Consider the following 27984-nt stretch of genomic DNA (forward strand, 5'->3'; position numbering starts at 1 on the left):
TTTTTTTTTTTTCCATTACTAAATCATTCCTAAATCAGGTAACAGAATACGTTATTATTTATTTCTATTATGGTAGTTCCCAGAATTAACCTGATATCTGTCACATATATTAGTAACATGCATTCCCTGCCCTAGAGAAGCTATGGCTTATATATAAAAGCAGCATATCCTGATTATTAAATCTTTTCTGTATTGCTAAATCTCTGCATTTTTGTAAAAAATAAATCTGAAAATAGAGCTTTCCTTCATGCAGGCTGGCACTGCATGCCTGATTTTTTTTGTAGGCAGTATGGCAAGATGTGATACGGTACTAAGGCAGATTAAAAAAACCCAAACCAATAATCTCAGCAAAAGGTAATGTTTTCTAAAAACAGAATACTTTGGGCAGGAGGAGATAATGCTGAATCAAGAAAGCAAGCTAAAAATGAGTTAAAAAGTTAATAGATCACATTCTATGTAAGGATGGAGTTTCAGACTTCTATGAAAGTGGACCAGGAAGCTCAGCCAGATGTCAGTGTCGAGAGGGAGAGAGGATCTCCTGGAAGGACATGCAATGATGGCTGCAGCCATAGATGCCCATGAAGCTTAATTGTTTTTTCCTGGATTCTCGGTTAACTTCTAGTCTGGCTCGTGCTTGAAGGAGTCATGGTGATGTAGCCATGGTGGTCTGGGGACATAATTAGGGTCAGATTTGTAGATAGAGGTACATTTTTTTTATTAGACTTCCTGGAGTGATTTAGAGAATAGAATCGTGAGTGGAAATTTTTCTGTTCTAAAAAGTCTAGTCAGTTCTGTCCTGATGATGCTTTTATTTGCCTTGTACTGCTCTAAAGCCTCTTCCACACATTGTAACAAAAGCGCCATTATACATGCAAGCATCTTTTAAAAAGAAAAAAAAAAGTGTATTTTCATCTTTTTGTCTGTAAAATCTATGTCTTTGATGACCATGAAATTCTGTATGTTGTGGGATTAAAATCCATTACTAAAAATCCTCCCCATGATGCCTGATACATGCGTGTCTGCATGGGAGCTGCGGTGCAGAAGACGTTCAGTGACAATGCAGGTCATTAGATAAGTCAGTTAAAGCAGGTCTAAACATGATGAAGTGGATCAGGAAATAAAAAGGCTTTTGGTAGAATTTTATGGGTGTTTCACTATAGCTCAACAGATTAAAATGAAAACACAAATCAAAGTGATTCAGCATTCTGAATCTGTCCCTATAAGACTGCAGTTTTATTGAAACTTCTTTTGCCTTGATTGTTTGTTACCACCTTTTCTTTGTTTTAGTTTTTTCTGTCTTAATGTGTTTGGTTTTGATGACTTTATCTTTTAATATTCTTTCAGGATGGGTTGTGTTGAATTAATGTTGTAGACACCTCACAGGCTGTGTTTTACGAGGCTGAAGACTCTCAGAAGAATATTAACATTTGCATTACACTTGCGAGCATAATTACGAAGTAGTTATAAGTAAAGAGCTGCTCTTCTATTGTCATGTCTTAATTCTATGTCGTTTGGCTAAAATGGCATTTTAAGTTTACATCAGTCAAAGGGAACACTGTCGTAGTCTTGCTGTCTAAGATCATCTTGCTGTCTAAGCAAGCACGGCATCTTCCTATGGCCTCCAGACTCTAACTTTACACTCCAGTGGTTTGGAAATTTTTGAATAATAGATGTGCTTATATGAAGGTATTGCTAACCTTTGGACAGGGAACTAGTTCCATGATGTGAGGAACTAGTTGAGGCCTGCTGATTGCATAGGGACTTAAAAAAAACAAAACACCACCACCTCATGAGTTATGATTAATGTGTAATTCCTTATGGTAACTATTCTTTCTTCCTCTAGAAAATATTGCTCAATCATTTAAATCTAAGGTGACAGTAAGCAATGGCACAATTATGTAATCTTCCTACAATCTTGGATTCTTTTTCTTTGAGGATTGAAAAGTACATATTCAGTAAAGCGATTAACAAGGCCACCTTTCTGCTTTTCGAACCAGAGCTGTGTTTGCTGCCGCTGTCTTGGTTGGTCTTAGAAGCACATTTCTGGAGCACGTTGTTTTTCTCTGCATTTTGCAGAACAGTTCAATATAGTTGCTGAGAAACCTGGTAAAGGAAGGATTGTCTGTTAAGTCTAGGATAAAAATCACAGCAGAAATACGCAGATAGATTCCTGACTTCTCTTTTTTGGTTTTTTATTCCTCCTCACTTTCTTCTTCACATTGCTTTCCTTCATTGTTGAGCCTCCTTTTTCTATGCCCAGTTCAGTTTATTCTTGTGCCTTTTGTCTGTGCTGCTGTTTGTAGGGCCATCGTCCCTGTCCCGCCGTGTAGCATTGCACAGACTCTGAGCGCAGCATCCCTGCTTTGAAGTGCTGCTGCTTTTGAGCTTTCTCCTGCAAAAAGCCCAGTATTATTTTTGTCTCTCTATAAAAAGTAATATGAAATTATCTCATTGCTTAGGTATGATCTCTGTGCGTGTTTAAACCCTGAGCTCAACTGAGACTACTCTGGGGGGGGAAATGTTGAATGACCTTCACAAATCCAGAGACATCTCTTTCCTAATGCAGAATACTTGTCTAATTATGGAAAATGATGACCTGTAAATATAAGAGAACCCCTGTGTTTGCATAGAAATTTGTGCTTATACTTATTTTCTTGATTTTTAAAACATTATATCTTCTTAAAATTAAGGACTTTTTTCTCTGAATGACTAGTATTAGTCTGTCTAAAAATCTGACTTTGTATATAGAAGATAAGAATTCATTCATGTAATAGTGAACATCTTAAAATTTTTATCTTTTTTCTGTAAGAAATCAGAGGTGTTCTGTATTTTAGTTTAATGAATTTTAAAACTTTCTAGCTGCTCTGTTTGGGGGATCTTTTCCTGATTTTTTGTTTTGTTTGTTTGTTAGCTGACTATTTAATGACAGTGATGTGGTAGTTGATTTTCACTCTGCAATGGTATTTTTTTCTAGATGAGCTGGTGACACAGTATGTTTCAGAACTGCAAAACACAGAGGAAATGATTCGTTGTGGCTTTTCAAGAGCTCTTGGGGCCCTTCCAAGGTTTCTGCTAAAGGGCAGGCTCCAACAGGTTAGAAAATATGAACATTGCAATGAGAAGAGGGCACACAGTATTTTGTATGAAACCTGTGATGGTAATCAAAGACATAATAATGATCATAATTGGTCTTTGTGAAGGGGGTTTGGATTCTAATGAACGGTAACTGCAGAAAATCATCATGAGTTTAGCTTGACATAGATTCAGATAATTAAAGTTTACTCCTGCTTTAGTGGTTTAATGAATGGAAAAGCCAGAGATTGAATTATCCTTTTGCTATGGAACATTTGTCCAGAGGGAAAAGTGAGGCATACTGACAGGTCCCGGTGAGAAACCAAACACTGTTGCCTGCTTGGCGCTCTCGTACCTGATTGAGCTCACCTTGATATGATATCTAAATTTAGTATTTATCATAAATAATGCACTGGATCACTGGATTTAAGTATCTCAAATTTAATATTTTTTCAGGTTTTGGAAGGTTTGAAAAAAGTTACCTTAATTTCACCTGCAGACGTGAGCTTTGCAGAATCCAGGAGAGATGCCTTAATAGCAATTGCAAAGTATGTTTATTGTCTTTATTTTTGTCTAATTTTAGTTCTTTTTCTAGAAGCTTTCACCTGTTCATTCTGCATTCTGTTGTGGGCTTGTAGCATGATTCTTGGAATTACTTACACCGTGACATACACATTTTTAGCGTGGGACTATATGTATCTCCATTATTCAATGTATCTTTGATTCAGAGGATTTTCTCACTTGTGAGGATGTAATACAAATCTGATGGTGTGTTTGTGGGTTTTTTTAATCAATTAACTGACTAGCTAGAGTATACTTTAAATTTCGCCTTTCTCATGGGCTGCAATTTAGTGAGCTTTAGTGAGGAGGAAGAATATGTTTTTTCCACATCCTTAATAAGAAGATTGAATTAGTTTAAAGAAATTGTACTTTTACTCTAAAGGAGTCTTTTCTGTGTTGACATGCCACAGTGTAGTTAGTGTTAGTAATATCATAGTATATATGCTCTTAAACAATTACAGTGGAAAAAGCCCATGTCTTCAATGTAAAGAAGTTTGTTAAAGATCAAATTCAGTGCACACTGTATTAGTCCTTTGCTCTTCTTGCTTGCTTCATTTTAAGGAGAGTTCAGAAACTGACAGGTGCTTCAAGCGTGTTCCTTTTTGTTACTGTGGGCATAAACCCAAACAGCTTATCGGAGATTTTTGCCTTGCCAGTGTTCCTTTAAACCTGAATGCTGATCAGAGATTCTCAGGTCAGATACAACACAGTAGGCTCAGAAATATCTCCATACTATTTGCAGCAGATGTTACAGGTGTTTAGAGTACTGTACATCCAGGGAATGCAGTTAAGCAGCAGAACAAAGCTATGATCTCAATGTTTCTCCTTGCTAGTGTTGTGGTGTCCCTCACTTCTTCTCTTTTTACAGGGTTTGCCAGACAGTAGGTGTAAAGGGGGACGGATCCCCGGAAGAATATGTCTGCAAAGATAACATTGCTCAGATTTATGCTACCCTGCTTAGTGGTGTGAGTGACTACACCACAGACAGCCGAGGAGATGTTGGAGGATGGTAAGATGCCTTACAAACTGAGACTTCAACTTAGCTGTCAGTTTTGATGTCTAATGAAAAATTGATGTCTTTAAAACCTGTTAGAAATAGATAGCTCCGAGGTTTGAGTATAGTTAGAAATACACTGGGGGAAGAGGAGTAGAAAGTGAAAGGAAAGACTGACAAGAATTCGTTTGTCCTTCGCCTCAGAAGTTAGGAAGGTGTGGGCTAATGTGTTTTAAACTGGAATTCAGTCTTATTTTGGTTTTGTGGATGACATTCTTTGCTTTTAGTGAATGTCAGGAATTTATTGAGTTGCAAGAAGTACAGCGATGTAAGACATTGCTTCTGTTTCTTTGAAATAACACGTTTACTCCCACTTGGCGAGCTCTCCGGTGTGCATTGCTCTCGTGGGACGTTTTGCCAGGAGAGGGAGTAGTTGCCTCATGTGTTAGTGACATTTCCAAGGCTGGTGACAAGGTGGATAAAAACTTTATACATTGTGCAGTGGTGTTACTGACTCTTTTTTAAGTCTAGGGTTTCAGTGATTTCAGCTACGAGATTGCAAGAATAATTAAATCCTAAGTCTGTAGGAATGTATCTACTAATGTGAAATCTATAGGATAGGTGTAAGGTTAAAACTGTAGCAGTCTTATTTTTAGACATGTTCTTCAGTCTTCGCAGTTCCGTTAATATATTAAGCAGATTCAGTATATAGTACCGCATTCGTCTGGAGGTTCTGTGTTCCTTCAGTAACAGTCATCTGAAAAGGCAATTTCTAAACTGATGAACCCAGAGCACTATGAAGGCTGATATCCTCCTTGGGTTTGTGTCTGATTTCTAAAGAAGCTGGAATTGGGGATGTAACGTAACTCACTGATCGGAAGTTCCTGCAGTCTTTGAATGTGGTAGACGGAGCAGCAATGAAGATTTCATGTTACTCACTTCATCGCGTAGAATTCCAGAAGGTAGTTAGAGAGTGAGAAAACCATGTGAAATTTCTTTAGAGATCAGATGAGTACTAAGGAAACATACAGGCTCTCTTTTCAGGGTACTTTTCTGCGTGTATTTAGGAGCACAAATATGCCGAGCCTGAAATAGTCCTTGTTAATAAAAAGTATTAAATTATCAGAATTCAAGAATAAATCCAGTATCCGCAGTTTTAAAATATATGCTGATTTTGATGCTGTATAGAAGGCTCAGAGCAGTAACATTAATCATTATATAAACAAGCAATAAACTAAGTAAATGAATGTGATAAATTCATTGTAGTTGTCTGTTAGTTGTTGGACATTGATTTTGAGTAAAGTGCTGTTTTTGAAAAAGGCTTTGTAATGTCTTAATCCCTAATTTTGATTTGGAGATATGCAGATATATGTTGCTTTTAGATACGATTCTGTACAGATATATATATTCTATACATATCAGCCCTGTTTTAACAGTATGGGCCATGCTGTTTGTATGGTATGGTAATGAGTGGTGGTACATATTTGACTTGTCAGGCAACTATATGTAACGTCTCAGGGTACAGAGATGTGTGTTCAGGATTGTAAGTTAACAGCCTGTTGATTGTTCAGATCTAGTTTCTGAATAAAAACTATGCTTCTGTTACGTTCCAAGCAGGGAGTGGGGAAGAGTACTGCTATGAAGTAATTTTGTTGGTTGAGGATTTCCATATTTTCCCAGTTTATTAAGGAAGCTCTTGTCTAACAGTGCTGAGTCACATGAAAGGCTTTGGTGTTTCATTTCGGTTGTATCATTGCAGAGTGTTTGTATGAAACAACAAGTTTAGACATTTTTTTCAGTCACTGTCCTCTGAAGGGTGTTTTCAGCTGTAGCTGATGAACATAAAACATAATTTTCTTCTGATTTGAGTGGTATCTATGTATTGTAACTGGCTGTAGCAAAGCTGGCAGAGCTCACAGGTGATGGTTGCAACCTGTGGTGGTACTTGCTGACTTGGGAAGGCTGCAAGGGGTGAGACGTTAGCTGTATCTCGCAGGGGAGGGTGTGCGCTCCTCCTGGCTTGTTGTGATATTTTCTGTGACCAAAACAGTCCCAGTGGTTTGCTCCCTTCTCCCTGCTGAAAGCAAAACAGTCCAGTTCTGGAGCGTTGGCTGTTCAGCCTCAGCAGCCATGCATAGCATGCTGATCCCGGTTCAGATCCGGTATAATGGTACGTGATGCCAAGTGTGCATTGTGTGAGCTTGGGAACTTTTTGCTTCGGGTCAGATTTCTGGTTATGTCTGTTTTAGAATTCTGTCCTACTCAGTCTTGACTTTAGTGTCATTACTGTATTTGTTACCCCCAGGTTTACTTTGAAAAAAAAAGAAAAAAAGTTAATTGCAGTGGCATTCTCCTCTTTAGGATTGCTCATTAGATAGCTTGAATGCAGGGGCAGGTGCTGTAAAGTACATTTGTAATTACCGTGAGGACTGGGAGCTGCTGTAACACACCCTAGAACCGACTATTTCCTAGTGTAGGAGGAACATTTGTGATTGTGCTTTTTTTGTGCAGTGTTTATCTGTTTTTCGTTGCCAGCGATCATTGGGTAGTTTATACTGCTGTCAAACTGTAATGCTTGTGCTCTACCTAATCGTTATCAGTCGCTGAGATCTCATCGGTTCCAGCGTGAGTTGCAATTGTCACTAGTCTGACTTCGAACAGAACGTGAAGTGTAAGTTCTGCAGAGCAAAGCAGAAGAAAGATGGTTTGTGCCATGTTAGTATTGGGCACGTTTTTAATTGACTAACCTTGTTCCTTTAGGGTACTTGATTACAGTATTTACAAATGAGTTGGAAAAGTACACAGGGCAAATAATTGAGGCTGCTCTTATCAGCCTGAGTTAATATTTGTATGTTTCAATTTTTCTTGGTTTGCATAATGATACCCAGCTCCTCAGCCTTCAGTACTGGTCGTTAAAATTGTCATATGACAGGGAAATAATAACGCAGGGCAAGAAATCACTAAAAGGTAGGTGTGTTTGACATCTCAAACTTAGAAGAGGAAACAAGGATGCAAACTAGTAAGGATCAAGAGCAGGGCATTCCAGCTTGCGCAAGAGAGGAAGGAGCTTGGCTTTCCCTCTCCTCCTTCCTCCGCCGGCAAAGAAGCAGGAGGGAGGTGAATGGGTCTCTGGCTCAGAAAATGTAGGAACACGAGAGAGGTGGAGCCGAAAGAAGAGGCAAGGGCCCCCATATCCAGTGGAGAGGCAGAGAAAGGGAAGAGATAATAAGCTTTTTGCTTTCAAAATGAGGCGAGACGCTGCAGTAGGTAAGAGCCTGGCTAGGTATAATTAGGTATTCGAGTTAACTTTCACATCTGACAGCTCTCGCTTAAGTTCCCCATACCTGTTGTTTGTCCTTCTGTCTGTGTCTTAATTTAAAAACAAAACAAAACTCTACAAAGTGAAAATTTTCAAAGAAATCCTGAGGAAATTAAACTCCCAGCACCCATTAAAATTCAAATGTGCTTTGAGCACCAGATTCTTTTTAAGCTTCTTTGGCAATGCCAGCCACAATCAAGTCAAGAAACGTGTAAATTAAAGGGGGGAGGGGAATCCTTTCTTACGGCAAACTGTTGGCTGCTGAGTACTTTTGTGGCCTTTCAAATATGAACGTTTTCTCATTGTTTCTTCTAAACCATTGACTAAGATGGAAAGATATGGGGGGGATTGCCATTTCTCTGGAGAGACCTTGCCTTTGGTGTGTAATTTTTGTCTTTCTTTAATGGAATCGTGGGAAAGTTTAACCAACTTTACTTTCCATATGCAAACTTTACATTTCTTTTGACAGATTGTTTGCTGGGACTTGTCCAATCTGTCTACAGGTGTTAGACATGAATATCTAATAGTCAGCTACTATATGAAAAACTAGGAAAACATACTTTGAAAGATTGCCAAACTTGTATTAAGCTACTTAGGAAAAAATGATGTAATTTACCTTTTTTACCATTATAACAAATGTCCCACCCAGTTTTAGACTACATAGGCAACTATTTTCAACTTGTTTTGGAAATCAGAAACAAGAATCTGTCTTTTCACAGTAGTCAGGTGAACCTTTTCAAACATTTCAGTTTTTTCTTGTTATTTTGAATTTCTCCCAATGTCAAACTTAACTGCTGATGTATTTATTTAAATAAATACTGATGTAACTAAGTATGTAACTACTCCATGTAACTGCTCTCTGTTTCAACAGGGTACGTGAAGCTGCTATGACAAGCTTAATGGAAGTGACGCTTCTGCTGGCTCAGAATGAAGTGGAGTTAATTAATGCCAACGTGTATGCTACTTGTACTATTTTTGTGTCTTATAACTACATTCCGGTTCATACAAGAAAGTATTGCTTATATATTATATACTTAATCTTTTACTGAGTGTGGCAGAACTTTTGATAGAAGTCCATCAAACCTATACCCATACAGATGCTGAGAATATCGTATCTGTTTTTTGGAGACTAAACTTACCGAGAGAAACTGGGTGGCAGTCGCACCTTTGAAATACAGTGCATCGGTGAGATTTGGTCTGTACTTGCCACCTCTGTGGAGCATGCCAGGATTGTTCACTTCAACAGAAAGCAGACTTGCCTGCTTATCTAGGGCACTGCATTGTTAATTTGGAATGTGATATAATGTGGAGATGAGTTTGTAGTAATTTCTGTCATCTTTGCAGAATTGTTAGTAAGGAAATACAGAAAAATACTGAGCTTCTGTTTTTACTTTAATGATAGAATACTCCTAACAGTAAAAAAAGAAAAAAGAATACTTACCAGTTTTTAAACATACATTTGGCTGCAGCAAAACTTTCTTAATGACTGTGTTGGTTTATGGACAGAGCATGCCCAGTGGTTAGCTGAATATATACATGATGTCTTTTTTTAATTTAAAAAATCCCAAACTTGGAAGGAAAATACTGGATTCTGTAGGAATACACTACTCCACCAGTGCCTGTTGTCCAGGGGCACTTTTGGTCTGTTGCAGAAATAGATCATTCACGTGAAAATTAGAGAAGGACTCCTGCCAGCTGGATCATATTTTCTGATTATTCTGGGTTTTGCTGTGACTGAAGGAATTGTAGCTGGTTTTACTATCGTTAGTTGTCCTTTCTGAAGGTGTAAAGCACCTTGTGAAACACAGTATTGTAGCTGAGAGTTTAGTTATGAATGTGGGCAAAACAGGATTTAGTTAAAAACAAGCCAGAGTTGAAGGAGTGATAAATTTGGGATAGACCTTGTCCTCTGCTACGCGAGCAGTTTTCTACTTGAAAATGTGCTCTTCTTAAGGTTCCTGCTCTATTTCCTTCTGAAATGTAGCAGTTCATCCAGACCATAAAGCCACCTTCTTATCTTTTTGGATCAAAGGTGGTATGTGAATATCAAATACTGTGTAATAGTAACATCATGATGTTTTTTGATTGATTTATGGAAGATAAAGCTTTAAAGATTCTGTCACCATGTTGATGTCTTAAATCACTTGTACGTTCATTACAGAGAGTTAAACCAGAATACTTTCGTAGCAGGATATTTTGGTATGTTGAAACAATGTCAATTTCAGTATACATTCTCATTACATTATGTGATTGTTTTCTTCTTTGTAGCTGCAAACAGATTATGTGCTGGCTGGCTCAACAGTCAGCTGAAAAAATAGATAAATTTCGAGCTCATGCAGGATCTGTGTTCCTTACTCTTTTACATTTTGACCGTCCTCCAGTTCCACACATACCTCATCGAGAAGCGCTCGAAAGGATATTTCCAAGGTAATATATTGAAAAAGTATCCTAAACCACTGGAAGTAAAAGATACATGCACACAGTTACATGTAACTCAAGCAACCTGATGTAATTTTTGTGCCCAGGTCCCTAATATGGAGGAATATTTGGTGCTGTTTTTCAGAATTTCATTAAGTGTCCAATGAATATGTATAAACATATAAAATTTTCAAAAGACAAACATACTGTATGAGTTCCTGTTAAACCATTGTTTCCTAAGGAGACAGGTCTCACATGGTCATGCTGCATAAGTTTTTCTCTGGATCCACCCCAGTAATTTCAGACCCCATCAGCCAGTTCTGTGGTGGATGGTAGAGATCATGTCAGTTGGTAAGACAGAACTGCTGGGAGCTGTGTTTTGGTAATCCTGCTATTTATGAACTGTCTGGTTTATAGTCTCACTTTCTCTTCATAATGTGAGAGCTGGAATTTATTGGTAGTCCCCCTTCTTGGTGTCGTCCCGTCCCCCCCCCCCCCGACTGGAAAACATTGATTGATTATAATGCCAATTTTTAATTGTGTTATTTTAAAGTAGTTGAAGTAGTTATCTAGTATAGAATTTCTGGTTACAGCAAGAGCTGCAGCAACTCATTCATGAATGGTGATCATAATACCTGATTGGGATGAGGAACATCCAGCTTTGTGTCCCCATTCCGTTCAGCAGAATCTCACCCTCCTGTAACTGAAAAAGTGCTCTGCCTGCTGGGACAGTGCTTGATCCGTGGTGGGGGGTGTCAGCCTTTCCTGGGATAAGTCTGCCTTTGTGTCAGTTGTTGACTAGCTGTTGGTGGGAGAGAACTTGGAAGGGAAAGCAAGAAAGAGAACTTTTTTTCTCTTGGTGTAGGGAAAAGTGCATGTGAAAAGAAAACTGTGGTTCAAATCCCTTATCTGAATCAGAACAAGGACTTGAATTGCTTCCCTTTACTGGCAATGGCTGAAGTTTTGATTTGTATTTTCCCCATGGGCTTGAAGACCAGTGATTAATTTGATTTTTGGGTAATTCAGAGACTTTCTTCACTGACGTGGTGCTTGAGGATGAGGAGCTATCATAGGAACGTATGGGGAGGAAAGGCAGTGCACACATACAACACTTCTTGTCCTTCCCCTTTCCCCAGGTCAGAGAAGGAGACGCTAAACTGGAACGCTGCGTCCGAAGCTTTTCCTCGGATCACCCAGCTGTTGGGTTTGCCAGCGTACCAGTACTATGTGCTTCTGGGTCTCTCGGTGTCTGTTGGTGGATTAACAGAGACAACGGTAAGAAAGCTGAGCGGCTTCCCTGCTTGGTAGGGGAGGGCATTTACCTGATAAAATTGTTGACTAAAGCGTTTAGTCCGTTACAGTGGATATTGCAGATAGTTATTGCAGATAGTTATTTCAGGTGTAAGATTTCTAAAAGAAAACATGACACTTTTAAGCCTGATGAATTTCATATTTTTCATCTTTAAAAGTATTATTTTCTTGACGTACTGAGCATGCAGGGAATAAGGAGAAAGGACACCAATTCCTCATTTCCTGGCATGACAGAACCTGACAGTTCCAGCCTGTTGGCTTGATCAACTCGTGTTTTATTTGCTCACCCTTCCAAGCGGTTACCCGAGGACTGGCCATTCAGCTCAGTGTTGTGGGTAAACCGCAAGGTGATCACTTTTTTTAAATGAATGTTCTCATTTTGTAACCTGATGCAAAGTGTTAACTATTAGTTGTGAGTGTGATAACAGTATGTTCAGGGTTTTTTTATTTTTTATGTTTCTACAAAAGTACCAGAGAGATGCCAGAAGTTACATGACAAAGAAGTATTATTGAAATATCTGCCTGAATCCTCTGAGCTTCACAGTCTCTATTTCATTCTCCTGTGCGTGAGCAGTGTCTTTATCGCTGGTTTTGGTAGCCAGTTATGCTGCCAAAGTCATCCAGACTTTATTATAATTTCAGTGTATCCTTCTGTCCTTGTACTGCAACTTGTGTTGCTAGTTTCAGAATTTTGGATTTCCAGATATTTGGCTTCTGACTTTTTGGTTATTTGATGTAGCCAAAGATGTAACATACATAAAAGTAACTAATGGGGTAAGAGCACGGTTCAGTAGGACACTACAGAGAAATATCGGGCCAGTAACAGAATATTCTGGCCTGTCAGTTAAACCTTTAAGTTGCAGTGGTCCTGTAGCAGAGCAAGGAGGTCGCGAGTCAGAACCCTAACGGCATTCAAGAGTGTTACTAATGAAGATTGCCATCTCTAATTAAGAAAGCTGGTAGAAAAGTGGTAAGTGTCAGGAAGCACAGTATTTGTGGGGAGAGAACAGCTCCTGCTGGGCTGGCAGAAGGAGGGAGGTGATCGCTGCAGCTTGTCTCCCATGGCTGCGACTTTTCAGTCTTAGCGTGAGCTGTTCCGCGTGTCCCCAAAGGATGGGGTTTGCCTGGTGCCGTCGGTTCTGCGCTTGTGCCCAAGAGCTGTCCACACGCCTTTGGGTTTCCTGTAGCTGAGAATTTGGTGTCTGTGCATTCTCATGTATTTAAACCAATTTTGAGAATTCTAATGTTTCTAAAATGGCAGCTAATTATATAGCAACGGCTATTTTACAACTTTGAAAACATATGCTTATTGGTTTGTGACAGTAATTGTCGGACAGACAATGTAACTCTTAACAGATTTTTTTTAATAGCAGACATGCACATGAAAATCAGCTTTTAGTCAAACACAGTTAATTATAGGAGGCTCCACCAAAACCAAAGTTATTTGTATAAGTATAAAAAGAGAGGAAAGTTGTGGAGAAACAGACATGCTGACCGCCAACCAGGGTCAGAGGAAAATTCTTATTCAACATTTTAATATCTTTTTTTCTTTTCTTCTTCGTTTTTTTTTTTTCTTAAAGTTTTGGTTGTGCTTGGTTTTGAAAAGTGTAAACAGTTCTCGCTCCCTTTTCTTTTTTACCATCTGCCAGTATATTTAAGGGAAACCTTCTGTACTGTTTTTAAAATAGGATTTTGAAATGTTAACTTTCTGTGACCCTGCATTTTTCTTTGACGCTAAAGGCTCGTTCCGGTTAAAATATTCTTAAGGGCCTTGGCTTTAGAAAGAAGATGACCTAATTCTCTTTTGAGCCAGACAGAAGTGCGAGGGAGGCTCAGAGTGTAGGGTACTTACACTTGGGATTATACAGTGTGTAGTGAGTTAAATTTAATATTTTACATGTGATATGTAAATCAGAGTTGATGTGCCTTCGAATGACTTGTGTTTCAAACTGTTCTATCAAAGCCTGTAGTGTTCCTTGCTGAATATCCAGGGACTGATTTAAAACATTAACAGTAAATTGTAAAAACTGTTCTTGTTAAATCCATACAAAAAGCAAATTTTTAAAATCTCAGATAAAGTAAAAGGATTATTCAGGTGCGAGCTCTTGCAGTAACCTGTGTGTGTTCTTGTGATATCTCCTTTCTTCCCCCTCTCTCTTAAAAATATACATACACACAGAAGTTAGAAAGTGAGAGGATTCTCGTACACTGCAAGATAATCTGAATTGAAATGTCAGTTTGTCTTTAAGTCATCTCAGGCAATTAGTAGGAGAAAGGCTCCACTGTAATTCAGTGGTCAGTGGCTATTTTTCCGTTGTTAAAATTGCTCTGCAGTATATTTAGCAAGAGTAGTTCTTTGTTTGGCTTTTTAAAGAGATTTTCTGAAATGAGCTGTGTGGGGGATCTCAGAACCATTTTGGTGGCAGCATGGTTGCTGAAAGAATTGAGCATTTGAAGTAATCTGGAAAAACAGAAGATGTCATTCCCTTTGGGATTTGGCATTCTGCTGCATCGCCTTGGTTCAAAGGGCACTTTTGCTGTGTAAAAGAATCTTTTAATTATGTATCTGGCCCACAATTATGTGTATTTCTTATGGCTGCATAAAACCCCCTCTCAGTATATGAAGATCAGAGCTATACAAGGCTGTTCTTTCTCCAGTTCACAAACCCTGTAGTTTCAGGGATCAGGATGTAATTTTGATATAATTTAATTATTGTTGAACTAATTTAAAATTTTCTTAAAGCACAGAATGTCCTGTGATTCCCCTCCCCCCACAAAATCATATGAGAAATGTAGAAATTTGAAGTAAAACCTTTAAAAAGAAAAAAAAAAAGCAGCAACCTATTTTGAAAATCAAAAGTTTTCTCCCAGACCACTGCCAGGGTTCCAACGTGGGATGCCAAAGACCTTACCGATTGGAGAAGCCAGTTCCAAAATTATCTGATGAATGCACATGTATGGTGAAGCATGTGACAAAAATTAAGCTCGTCAATGGCATATGGATGTCAACATTATCTATGTGCCAAATACACGATACGATTTATGTTTTATGTTCCTCAGAATGTACTCATTGTTTGCCAGTGATGTTTATGATGGCATATACCTTTTGGAGCAAGTGCTGGGGTTTCAGCAGCTGTATTAATTCTTACAAATGGAAATGCTGGGATGTTTGTAGATGATGTTTTAGAACATCTGGTTACTGTGACAAATTGTATGCAAATAAATGCATATTTGGTTTGAAGCAACCGGCCCTAAATTCCAGATTTCTTGGTTGATAATTCTTGAGCAAAATACACTTGAGAATAATTTCTGACATGCTTTTTTAAAAAAAAAAAAAATAGTGTGAATTATGATATTCCTACTTCTCATCAAATATCACTGACTTGAGTCTTGTGAGTTACTGGCCTCCAAAAAATCAATTTATTATAAAGAGTGTTGCAAGTAAAACAAGGGAGACATGGTTTCACTTGTGCTAAAATTTAAATGCTACGCAATTTTTTCTAAAGTTACTGGGAAAATAGGCTACTGCCACTTCAGCACTGTAAATTTGTCAGGATTAGAAATGATCCAAAACCAGCGTTATTTATTGAGCGTGACATGGTTTCTTCTGCACGCGTTACAGGAATGTCCTGACTGTGAGTAGGTCTTGCTCTGTTCAAATACTTCTATGAAAACGGGAGCCTTTAGCAATTACCCGTACAACAGATTTTTTCCGGGCTTTCCCAGGAGTTACTCCCTTGACTTCCACTGGTGGTGCGTTGGGTGCAGACGACTTAATTTTGTTAAGAGACCTGGGGCTCCAGGGAGAGTGGTTAGAGGGGTGGCCGACAGCCGTTAGGGTATGTCGATCTACTGAACATCTTCAGCACAGGCTCTTCCTTTCTCATCGTGCCCCACGGGCTGTTTGGTCAGGTCAGTCCAAGGTAGTGCTGCGCAGTGGGAACCGGAGCCCTTGTGTGGCTTGGGCAGCTTTATAGCTGACGGGTGCCTGAGCGGCTGAATGCTCCGTTACCAACTGGATGCCTAAGCTCCTTTTCTCTTGGCCATATCGGTGCCACTCGTTGCCTTGAGTCTGGTCTTTAAAAGTGCTGTACTTCAGTTTTGCAACAAGCCAGCTAGGAAACAATTTCATGAAGGTTTGTGTAGATGATTATTTCTCTGCCATGCAACTGTCCAGAGCTGTGACTGCCTTCTCCCCACACTGGAGCTACACTTCCTCATACTTTCCCCCTGATTCAGGAGATAATATCTTTAGGAGGTAAAACACTTCAGTTTTATCATCAGATGAATGGTCCCTTTGAACGCTGTTCGCCTTATCATGTATTGCCTGTCACTCAAGTATCTGCTATTGGCTTAAATGATGGGACAGTTAAGCCTTGGCAAACCCTGTTTTTACTGTGTTTAATAAGAACAAGGTCGTTCTCAGGCCTCCTCTTAAATTCTTATCCAAAGCTGTCCCAGTTCCAACCCATTAACCTCCTAATTTCCTTTCCCTGTCCTCATGGAACCCAGGGAAAGGTAAATGTCACACATTTGATACAGTGTGAATTCTGTGTTCTGCATAGATGAGGAAGACATTTGGACGTGGTCTTCTCTGCAAATACTCATGAGCAGTTTAAGTTGTAGCTCTGATATTGTCCTCATAGGTTATCTGGGGAAAAAAAGGAGTGTTCACCTGAGGAGGAAATATGGGTTTAACCTGTTCCTGTGACGTTATCTTACTGTGGTGGAGTTTCTTCCAGTAAAGTTCGTATGGTCTGTGCTATTTGGAAATGTCCCATTTTTAAATCTCCTAAGCAGTTATATGATGGTTTATCCACACCTGTGCTTTTGTATTGTTCAATTACTTGCTGATAAAGAAATGCTGACTTAGTTATACAGTTTTTCCAATTATCCTGCTACTCTGTCGTGGTCTTGCTCAGCTTTGGAACATCCTACATGTGCTGTGCTTGCTCTTTTCTTTTGTGCCCATTCTTGCCTTTTCAATCATTTCAATCTGCAGGAAAGGCATTGAGTAATTAAGCTTTCTTCAAAAAATGGTGTAAGATTTGCAAAGTACTTTAAAAGACAAAAGAAATAGGAGTGGAGATTACACGGTTGACCATACACATTTTCAGATCTTTTCCTGAGATTTGGCTCAGACGTAACCTTTCTTCTACTTAGAATTGATCTCTGCTAGTGTAAGGTATTAAGACTAAAATATTTCTTCTTTATTTGTAATGGTCTTAAATGCAAGGATTATTTTAAAGGGTAGCATACAATAATTAATCAGGTTTTAAGTTTTTAGGAAATCGCTCTTCCTTACAGTTGTATATCCTGTAAAGACCTTTCGGTGTAGGGACACAGTTCCTGCTCAGTGTACTGGAAAACTTACCGAAAGAACCTCGCTCCATTCAGTATTTCGGTTTACTGTAACTAGGTTTTAGAAATGTTGAAACCATTTTTACTGAGAGTTGGCTATCATTTTGAAATGCAGAATAACTGAATAATGTCTTCAAACTGCTTGACCTTTTTAAAGAAATATTTCTGCTTCTGTGTTGCCCAGGGTGTTTCAGCATGGAACAAGTTGGTAAAATAGCAGCTGTGCTGCTCCCCAGGTCGTGCGGATTGCTGGGCCCTGTCGTCTGCGGGTGGGCTGCAGCCTTTGAAAATGAGTTCAGAGTTTTGATTTAAGGCTACAGTGTTTCTTGGTCCTCTTTGTTGATGCACCCATAAACATTACAGATATAAAATCTAATTTAGAAAAAATATTTAAATAGAGGTTCTTCTCTTTTGCTTTCAGGACACTTGTGACACTTCTCATACGGATCCATTATTTTTTTTTCTTCTTTTCATAATAAAAGGGTCAAACTTTGGGGAACTGATTGCACCCTTGAATAAGCTATCAAAATGCTATGTATGAGCTGAAGAAAGAAAATCTCCACCAACTAAACCGGCTTAGTTATTGCCTACTCTCCCCCCTTGACTTGGAAAACTATTTAACCCTTGCAACCAAGACTGAAGGCTGTGTGTACTTCAGAACTGATCTACCCCGCCTGCCCTGCCCACAGCCCCCACTGTAAGCCAGTTTCTTGTAGGGAGACACCCCCTAACCACCGCACCCCTGTTCCCCAAGTGACCTGACCAAGCCCCAGCAGGACTGATAATCCTTCACGTCAGAGTCAGGAAAATATAGACATCTCATTAAGTTTATCCTTGATGAGATATATGACTTTGAGTTAGCTTCTGTAACAAAAAAACCCCATTTTTTCTTCTTGTCCCTGAGGGAAGTCAATTAGTATTTTAAAAGATGAGCCTGGAAAATACATTCCTACCTCTCCCAGGAATGGAAGATGTGAGCGTTAGCAGTGATGTTCGTAGAGCCCGTTGCGGTCCCTGTCCCACTGCTGGGGCGGTGATGTCGGCTGCGGGGGGCACGGGTCCCACGGGGGGAGGGGGCACGGGTTCCGCAGGAGGGGGGTCCTGCCCGAGAGGGTCCGGCAGGGCTGGGAGAGGAGAAGCTGGCCTGCCTGGCTGGTGCTGGTGCTGGCTCCTGGGGGCTGGGGCCTGGCGGCAGGTACCCCTGGCGCGAAGGCTGGATGGGGCCCGTGACGTTTAGCAGCTGGCGTGACCCTTCCGTGGGCTGCTTCCAGCGGACCCTGAACAGAAGCGCTTAAAGCCTCCTGCCATCTTCCCAAACCAGCTGGTCAGCGCGATGAAGTTAGCCCAAGACTTACCATTTCTGAGTTGTTTTTAATTTTTAGCTGGGTTTACCGCTGGTTTGTGTGGCTGCGCCATGTGCCCAAGAGCTTGTCGGTTTTTTTCATTTTCAATTACGTCAGCTTGTTTAATAAATATTACCTCTTGAACTTCTTGCGTGCTTCTGAACTTGCAGAGCCATGACAGTATTGTTATTTGAAGTAAACTAGGATAATCCTAGCGGTTTGGGGATGTTTTGTTTGGAGGGAAAGAATATAATGAACCTTTAATGTGGTCTTTTTTCCTACAATGGCAAAACTTAAAAGGAAAAAACCAAACCTTCCTTAAAAAAGGATTAATGAAAGTAAAATAGCCGTCTTCCTGTCAGAGATCGTTACCGAATTTATGCACTCGGCTGCTGTGGCAGCGTTCGCAGTGCGGGTGTGCGCCTCGTGGCGCGGGGGATAAAGCGTGGTGCCGTGCAGGCGGCGCCTGTGTCTTGCGGTGGGTTTGTTCCCCCTGCCCTCACTGCTGCTTCCTTCCCCCCAGCTCCGATACTCTGCCCAGAGCCTGTTTGACTACATGAAGAAAATCCAGCATGATTCCAGCGCTATGGAGAGGTTTTGTGAGACGTTGCTAAAGGTCTTTGAGGACAACCTGCGGAATGACCGGTAATGTTTTCCTGTTGCTTTCTTATTTTCAACAGCAGGACTATTAGAAGTCAGGTGTATGGCATACCGGTTTTACCGTGCCTGGGTAAAGTATGCCTGAGCCCATGTAAATTTGCGTTAATATATCTGCTTGGTACAGCAGTGCCTTTGGTAAAACGTATAACAAAGGAGTGACGATAGAGTATTTTACATTTACTATAAGTTAATATTGTGCATAAGGTAATAAATGTCAGTTTTTATATAATGCAGTACTGGGGGTTGTATATTGCTGCGCACTTTTCAGCGTAGTTCAGTCTGCGTTTCATTTAGGTAGTGGTTTTTTGCACATACTTGAAGTATAATTTCCTTGCAAAAGTTTTTCTTTAAAGGTGACTTATTCTGCATAATAAGATGAACTTCTTTAAGCCTCACTTATCAAACATGTGCAAAATAAAAAATATTCCCTACTGGAAAAAAACCCATGACTATTAATAAAGTTTTCCATTCTATTTTATCTGTATTTTATTTCTTGTCTCAGCTGTTGAAGTAGAAAACATGACCATGGTTACTCCAGCTGATGTGTTGTGTGTTGGTTCATTTGGCAGTTACCTGCAGTGAGAAGGTGTTGTAACTTCTGATACATTTTGTGGAATATGTTGTTTATATACTAGAAGATAAATTAATATTTTCTACTACCGTTAATTGTGTTTTCAGGACACTGCAAGTTTAAACCAGACATGTTGTTAATCAGGTTTTTTCCTTTTGGCTGTAACGGAATGCCCCCCTCGCAGCCAACACACAGAAGTTACTGAGCAACCCTCCTCTGTGTAAATTAGAGTTCTAATTTAAATGTGTAGGTCGATAGGAAGTTTCTTTCTTTGCTTCTAATTAAAAATACTGTATATGTGTATGCCAAGAAGTGTATTTACATTGTTAAATTATTTTCTTCTGCCAGGGTGTCTGTACCTCTCCTGACTATGCTGGACCAAATGCTGGCAAATGGCTGTTATGATTTATTTACCAACCAAGAGAAGTAAGTTGCTGAAAGTCTTTTTTTCGTTTGTTTTCCACCATGCAACATGCCTCTTCAGTCTTACTCCGGCTGATGCTAGTGTGGATGTAGGTGTGGGTGTGTAGGACTCTTAAGCATGAGTGTGTGTGGAGATAATGTTTTAATTTTCCTGAAGCGGGACAGCGGTCACACATCCTGGCCAGGTAGCCTTGACAGGGTTTTGATAAAATCCTCGGCTCTCATACCAGTGTAGAAGTTTGTTGTTGGTTCATGTTCACCAACTGGTACGTTAATCGGGTCTGATTTGCACGTTTCACCTGGCAGGCCTGGCCAGTGTCCGACCCGTTTCGCTCCTTCCCTGCACTGGCCTCCTGCGTGCAGGCTTGTGGGGCACGTCCTGGCTGCGCTGTGAGCCTGTAGCCATGGCAGTGTCCTGGGGGGATGCTGCGAAACAGCGTGCCTACCAGCTGTTGGTTCCAAACCCTCCCTGCTTTTGTCAATGTGAGTATCTCCAAAGAAGTTAATTAAGATTCTAATAAGAATAATAAAAAAGGCATGTCCCAGCTTCTCCACACCGAGTTCCGTCTTCAGTTCAGGAATGGATAAACAGAGAAAGATATTCCAATGTGAAATCATGGGGTTTTGCAGATGTTTCAGAAGAGAATGATTTTAATTTCAGTAATATTAAAATATATTCCACAAACACTCTTGGGCAGCATCTTGGCACATCTATAGGCATCTGCAGAATTGTACAACGTGAATCCTACAAGTACATATACCTGGTTTGGACTCTGTTGATTCAAGTATCGCAGACAGCACATGATTTTGAAAAGTTTTTCTCAGTCTAGAAGCCCCAGTTGAGTCTACTCTTGTTTTGAAGTGTGCATTTAGATAGTTTCTCTTAAATAACATTTGGTAGGCCCTTTTCAAATGGGAATTTTAAATGAGTCAAATTCAGATGGAATGAATATTGCTTGTTCAGTTTGGTAATTGTGCCAGTGATCTGGGACTTCCACACAGGCTCCAGTCCACCCCACTGGGGAAGATGAGGGTTATGGGGGGAAATGCCTGGCTCGCATGTCACAGGTCACGGAACAGAAAGCGTGTGGTAGCATCACTGTGTGTGCTGTGTAAGGGACACGCAAACTCAGTCCTGTGGTGCCCTTGCAATGCCTTATTAAAAAGGCCTGAAATAGAATCCGGGGGATTATGGGGGGAGGGGGGAAAGGTTTTGAAGCTGATCCAAATGTATTTGCTTCCAGTTTGATGATAAAACCAAAAGAGAAAAGTAATAATTATACAGCCCTGTGGATCATTTTTATGGCAAGGGAATGAAATACCGGCATGAAGTGCAAGAACTCGTGCTCATACAAAAGCTCTGGAAAGCCAGAGCTCTGGAAACTTTGGCGACAACTAGAAAGAGACAGAGAATTTAGTTCCTGCGTGTGAGTGTGTTGGTAATACATGTACCGCATGGCTGGGAGGTGATCAGGAACGAGTTCCGTGTGTGCTTCAGGGCGAGCGAAGTGACCCTGCCGCCCTGGGTTCTGCGGTGCTCTGAGGGCCCCTGTGCTATCAGCACATTCGGTGCAACGTTTGTGGTTTCTTACTGCGGCTCAGTGCCCTTCGGGTGATGGTAGGGGTGGACGAGCACTGAGCCTGGCTCCGAGGCTTGCCCGCCCGCGCCGCTGGGTGCCACCTGCTCCTTTTTGCATAGAAGAGAAGCGTGACTTTGGGCCCTGTTTCTTTACTCCCTTTTCAAGGAAGCATGCCATAAAAATGTAGAAATACAATGCAGACTGAGCCCGACAGTTGAGACACTTTGCTGGGTGGCATGGAAAGGCCATGTGTGCATGTGCTGTCGGGTACTTTATGTAAGTGTGGCTGTAATAACAGGGATGAGGTGCATGGCTGCTTTTAGGAAACGGTCTTACTGCTGGTGAGCAACTTCCTAGTTGCTTCTGTTCTGCTGGGAACGTCTTGCCATACAGCAAATGGGAAACTTTTTGGAGAACCTGGGAATGAAACATCAGCATTCCTTGGGGTGTTTGGCTCCCATTTCATCTCCTTCCCTAGTTTTTTACCACATTAGCCTGAGTGGAGTTTTAGCAAGGGAACTTGGGTTGCAGGATGTTTGGCATCAGGATTATGCTTATAGCAGCTACTTTAATCAACTGTCATGTTATAAAGAAGGATTTGCAAGTGTATTTTCAATTTTCAGATGGATATTGTGCACTATCCTGGACCGTTTTGTTCTATTAAAACATCAGCTGTCCAGAGCAGGTAATATCCTACTCTGCTTAATTTAAACAGGATTAATAGCTGCTGGCTGAATTAGTTTGCCACTCCTCAGGAGCTCCGTGCTCCCGTTAAAGCACATTGCCACATGGTGTCACTCCTACCCCGCAGAGGTGTAACCTGCGCTGTGTGCCTGCACCTCGAACTGCAGCTCCAGGTAGGGGACAAGCAGCCCGGCATTCCTGGTGTGCCTGGTGTGCCTGGTACCTAGCTCCTGGTGTGCCTGGTGTGCCTGGTACCTAGCTCCTTGCGTGCCTGGCGTGCCTGGTACCTAGCTCCTGGCGTGCCTGGCGTGCCTGGTACCTAGCTCCTGGTGTGCCTGGCACCTGGCGTTCCTGGCACAGTGTTGCAGGTGAACTTCAGCACTGGGGACACTCCCCTCATGGCCAGTCTTGCCACCTCCATGTGGGAGGGCGGGTGAACCACTGGCTGTTTCTCCTCTGTTACCACCATTTGGATGCTCGTGGTTAAAGGGAGAGTTATTTGTCCTGGTGGGTCATTCCTCTGCCAGGGTCCTGCTGAACATGCTGGTGGGGAAGCGGTGTAGCGCGAATACCTGTCCAGTGGGGTTTGGAGTGAAGCCACTCCAGTGTCACCAGGACAGTCAAAAGGCTATTAGAAGCAGCTTTACTTCGTTGTGCTATGGCTTGTTTTGAATCTCTAGTGTGAAGAGCAAAGCCCTGCCTGCCATTTTTCAGGGTGTTACTTCCTACTGGTCTTAAGCTGGTGTAAAGCTGCATGTCCAGCGCAAGAGGTTCCCCCTCCCGGGAACAGGCAGGAATGGTTTGTATCGCTGCGTGATGAATGGCATTAGAGAACTGTTCCAGGTTAAAAATACCCTTCTCCCAGTAAAATTCAGCTTGAGGTAGTTCCTCAGTCTGTCCCGCTGTGTGCTCACAAATTGTGCCAGAATAAGGAGGGAAGCAGTGCTGGTGGGGGAGGGGAACCTTTCCTCCTGGCAGCAGTGCAGGCGAACGATGGCCTGAAGCTGTTGTGAAAGCTCAGCATCCTTCACCTGTGATTCCCGCCCTGCCCTGCCTGTCCCCCGCCCCAAACAGGGTGGCAGTTTGTAGTTGAAATGTCATTTCTTCTCTGTGGTGGCACAACCCAAAACCTCCTGGTTTCATTTCGCTGCACGCCGTGAATTTGTGCAGCCGTTTCCATAATGCTGTAGGGAGAGCTCATGGGTTGGAGAGACCGCGGGTGTCAAAGGGCGGCATGCTTGAAACAGAGCCGTGTCAATAAATATTGGGCTCTTTTAAACTCACCAGCAGCTACACTTAAAAGATAGTGGTGACTGTCAGCTCCCTGCTGGCAGTGGGACAAGGGATAGGGAGAATAAAGGAGAAGGAACCGAAGCTGCTTGCAAAACTGGCACTGGAGCATTACTTTCTGGGTACGGCTCTGGAGCTGGAGTCATTCTGCTGGTCTCATGAGTGAGCGACCACCATGGACGCTCCGTTTGCCAAGAGCCCGGGTGGGTTACTAGTTCCACGGAAAGGACGGTAAGATCAGCCTCGTACTGGGTACGATGTGAACGGCATAGCCTTTGAGTGACAGTTCAGGATCTGATGCTTTCTGGACTAACACGTAAAAGTGGTGTTTCTCTGTGTGTGTGTATTTTACAAAACAAGTGTTTGTGCATTGTATATGCACAATATTGATTTGGTGATCTCGCAGGGTTTTCAGATGGTATGTGTCCCCACGGATCCCTGACTAACAATTTCTGTGTATTCCATGCTCCCACGGAATTTGTTAACAGCAATTACACTGCTACAGCATAATAAACTATAAAGGGAAGAGGAGGGGGCGGTGGCTGTCCTCTGGCTCCAGGGCCAGCCCGGCGGTGGCGGCTGGACGGCCGAAGCTCGGTTCACCTTTAGGAGGAACAAACCCGCACCTTTTTGCAGGACAGCGTGCGCCCAATTTACATAACGTAAAGGCTTTAGACTGATCCCTTTTCCCCAGGCGCCGGCTCTTGTTTCTGCTGGCATTGTGCCCACACAGGAGAAGGAATTTTCTCAATTTCCTTTCAAGAGGCCAAGCTATTTGAGTCGTTTGAGATCACACATAGGTTAGGTTTAGTTATTACAAATGTGAAATTGGCAAATGACAGAAAGGAAAGTGCATCTGTTTTAAACACAAAATGCTGCACATAAGGTTAGGTGTATTAAATTTATTCCAGATGCTCTTGTTCCAATTGGCCTCTTTGTTGCTGTACTTCTCAGCGATGTCCCTGTTGTTCAACCGATTTAAATCTCACCTAATTCGCTATATTGCCGTTGTTCTGCGCTGAAAGCCAGGCATGCATTGCAGGTATTGTAATTAGTTGTCCACACAATGTCTTTGTGTAATTGGGGGTGGGAGGAGGAGAAATTTCACCAAGGTAGGAAAAAATATACCTCCTTTTAATATTAAGAGAGCAGATACGCTCTTCCCTCGTCTACCTAGAGACATGGATGTCTGTGGACGCACATGCGCTCTCGCATGCAGATGCCTGTCATTCTCATCATGTGTCTCCTACGTGTGTGCTTCCCGTACGCTGCATGTGGAAGCGGTGATGTGACCGCAGGCAGCGGATTGCAAGGAACTTTATCAGCATCTGGTGGAGGTATTTCAAATCAGCCTTCCCCAGATTCTTGGTCCTGAAAGCGCCTATCAACTCTGAAAATTTCTTATGAAGCCTCAAGATGAACGCTGAAAACCTGGCAGTTTTCTTCCTCTTTTTGTGTGCTTTTTCTGGACCATATTGAGCCAGCCGTAGGCAGCGTTCTTTAGCTTAATGGTTCCATGGTTTGTTGTCCAGGTTTTTTAATCAAGTCAATATTTGCCAGTATTTTGTTAAGAATTTTTGAGAAGTAATTAAAACCCACTAACTCTTGTCTGGAAGGCTGTCTATAACGAGGTGCATTAACTTAACAAAACATTTTGTCACTCCTATAAACATCTTGTTTTAAACATTCTGGTTTTCAGCAGATGACACTAGACAGCTTTTTTGAGTAGCTTTTATCCACAGCTTTGAATCATGGTAGCAGAAAATAAACGTTACTATTTTTGCTTTCTGCTTTCCATACACAATGCAGTGAGGTTTCCAAAATATGCAGTCTAGAAGTAATTACGCTTACTAGGCAAACATGAAATAGTTTCTTTTGCATCTATGGCACTTCAGCTTTGAATGTCGCAAGTAAAAGATTAAATAATTTGAACTGAAATAAAAGCAATATTCCCTCTTTACTTCTCTTTAATAGATCCTTGGAATATACTAACAATACTTGTGTTTGTATGGGTGTCTGGGAATGAGCTGTGAGAATCACGTTTCCCACACTGTGTGGAAAAAGAAAAGAATTTGCTAAATATATTTAAAGATGGATTCATGACTCGTACACACAACAGAACTGTAAGCCCTGTGTTTAATTACGTTGTCTGGAATCACTGAAGGAATTTGGGCTATGAAATGGTTGCGTATTTAAGAACAACATCCATCCCCTTTTATGTAAAGTTTTGTTGAAGGCCTTAAGGACTGACCGCGGTGATACATCAGCTAAGTAATTTTTGTTTGGCTATAAAATCTTTTCATTCCTGACACCGTATTGCTGATCACACCATGCTTTGCTGTAAACACAGGCCATGGCTGGCCAGTTATCATGCCTATGCTGAATCAGTTTGGATAACTAGTTCACTCCTCAGCATACAGGTAGCAGCAACGTAAATAATGAATAGTAATTTATTCCATTCAGTTTAAAAAAAAAAAAAAAAGAAAAAAGAAAAAAAGGGCCAAACATGGTGGCCAAACTCACTGTGTCTTTACCAAAGGCCACCTAAAGCAGGGCGTGTTGTTGTGGAAGGAGCCAGTACTGCTCTGTGTTGTGGTTTTCCTCCTTTGAATGGTAATTTGGCATCTTTGCAATCATTAATTGTGTTTAAAATTCTAGTGAAATCTATTGCTCTTTTTTTTTTTTTCCCATTTTCAGCCACCCCTTTGCAGTGAAGTTATTTTCCCTTTGTAAAGAAGAAATCAAAAGATCCAAAGACGTCCGGAAGCTTCGCTCCAGCATAGGAGTGTAAGTTGGTGAAATAAAATAACCTTTTCTCTGCTCATAAAAAGTAAAGAAAATGTAAATTACCAGCTGTAACAGCTAGATACATGTCCTATGTAATAGAAATGAAAAATGCACACAGATAGGTATAATAGGAGGTTGTCAGAGTCGTATTTGTGGGTGGTTGGAGTGAAAACATGAAGGATCTGATGAAATTAAACTACTTTTATTCTTAAGATTACTTAGGGTATGTTATTCTTACTGGTAATTCTTACAGATGCAGTGAATCATTTGCTTTTTGTTTGTAGAGAGCTCGACTCATGCCAATGCAAAATGTATAAAATATGCAAAATCCATTAGATCTTGTATGTGCACTGGAAATTGCTGAACGTTCTTGCACCATTCCTGGCTGCAGGGTGAAAGCCCGCAGCGCAGGCAGCAGGGGCGGCAAACCAAACCCAAAACCGCACCAGGAAGGGCGATGTGGGGTGAGGGGAGGAGGGAAAGCACCAGCCGGAGCATTGCAAGGCAGTGTAAGGGTTTGTGGGCAGCAACCTGGCAAAATTATTCAGGTATAACAATGGCAAGCAGTGGTTTTATTGACTTCCGTATCACTTACTGGTCACGTTTTCAGGGTGTACGAAAGCCTAAACTGAGGTGCAGCCCATGTTTCCCTCACCGTCTCTCCTGCAGCGCTGCCCCGCCGCGTGCAGCCGGCCCAGGCTCTCGTCGTCTGTGAGAGCCTGAGTCACACGTGGGTTTTAGCGCAGACTTTGGTGCTGCCGGTGAGGAGCTTTAAGCCGTATTTGTCCTTGGCATAGATGTGTGGCATCTCAGTAACCCTGCAGGATTTTGGTGCGCTTACCCGCCGTGTTTGCTTTCCCACAGCACTTAGAGCTGAGATTTCCTGGGGGCAGCAAAGTTTGCCCTCCCGCCCTTTTTTCTGGTACACGTCATTCTGATCCTCAAAATGTACTTTTGCAGTTCTAACACAAGATCTATTTATTTCTTATGTCTTCTAGGTTTTGTGGCCTGATTCAATTTCAAGGAGACATGAGAGAGAAAGTTTTCTTCCAGTTGTTTCTCCTCCTTTGCCATCCATTTCCTGTAGTAAGTATTGCAGACACGGCATATTTATCACATGTATTATTTTAAATACTTTACAAGAAAAAACTAATTCAAAGTGCATGAAAGCAGCATTTTTAACAGGTATTCATGTATAGAAGAGGTTTTATTTCTCAAGGGTCAGCTATCTGCAACGCTGCCACCTGAAAAGGCTAATGGATGCTTGCAGCGTGCCTGGCTGTTCCACTTGCCGATTTTCCACCTTCTGTCCTTACTGTTTTAAATTAGAAGCAATTTAGGTGCCTCAGTCGTTTGTTTCTTTTACACAGCACCCAGCCCAGGGAAGATTTGTTCACCGTTTAGGGCTTGAAAGCGCCAATCAGATAAATTACTGTTAGTGTTGTGATATTTCTGATAGTAGCAACACAATAGTAATTCTGGTTCGAGGAAAAAATATATTTGTTCTTTTTGTCAGGTGGGATGAAAACTTGTGCAATGCAGGAAGGTTTATCAGAAGTTTACCTTGTTGATATAATGCACTGAAACAGCATAAACCCCCGAGTTATAAC

General features: G+C 41.3%; 1 protein-coding gene across 2 annotated transcripts in view; it reads left to right on the top strand.

Moving 5' to 3' along the window:
- The window catches only part of TBCD (tubulin folding cofactor D), a 129477-nt gene that overhangs the window by 94371 nt on the left and 7122 nt on the right, over positions 1–27984 (top strand). For both annotated transcript variants that reach the window (XM_040580054.1, XM_040580062.1), the window contains exons 28-37: positions 2975–3093; positions 3529–3620; positions 4502–4642; positions 8818–8901; positions 10215–10373; positions 11501–11639; positions 18903–19024; positions 19959–20036; positions 26285–26374; positions 27373–27460. In XM_040580054.1, coding sequence (XP_040435988.1) covers positions 2975–3093; positions 3529–3620; positions 4502–4642; positions 8818–8901; positions 10215–10373; positions 11501–11639; positions 18903–19024; positions 19959–20036; positions 26285–26374; positions 27373–27460 — 1112 coding nt within the window. The remainder of the gene's footprint in view (positions 1–2974; positions 3094–3528; positions 3621–4501; positions 4643–8817; positions 8902–10214; positions 10374–11500; positions 11640–18902; positions 19025–19958; positions 20037–26284; positions 26375–27372; positions 27461–27984) is intronic.

This window comes from Falco naumanni, chromosome 1 (assembly GCF_017639655.2).
Source record: "Falco naumanni isolate bFalNau1 chromosome 1, bFalNau1.pat, whole genome shotgun sequence".
Classification (NCBI taxonomy): domain Eukaryota; kingdom Metazoa; phylum Chordata; class Aves; order Falconiformes; family Falconidae; genus Falco; species Falco naumanni.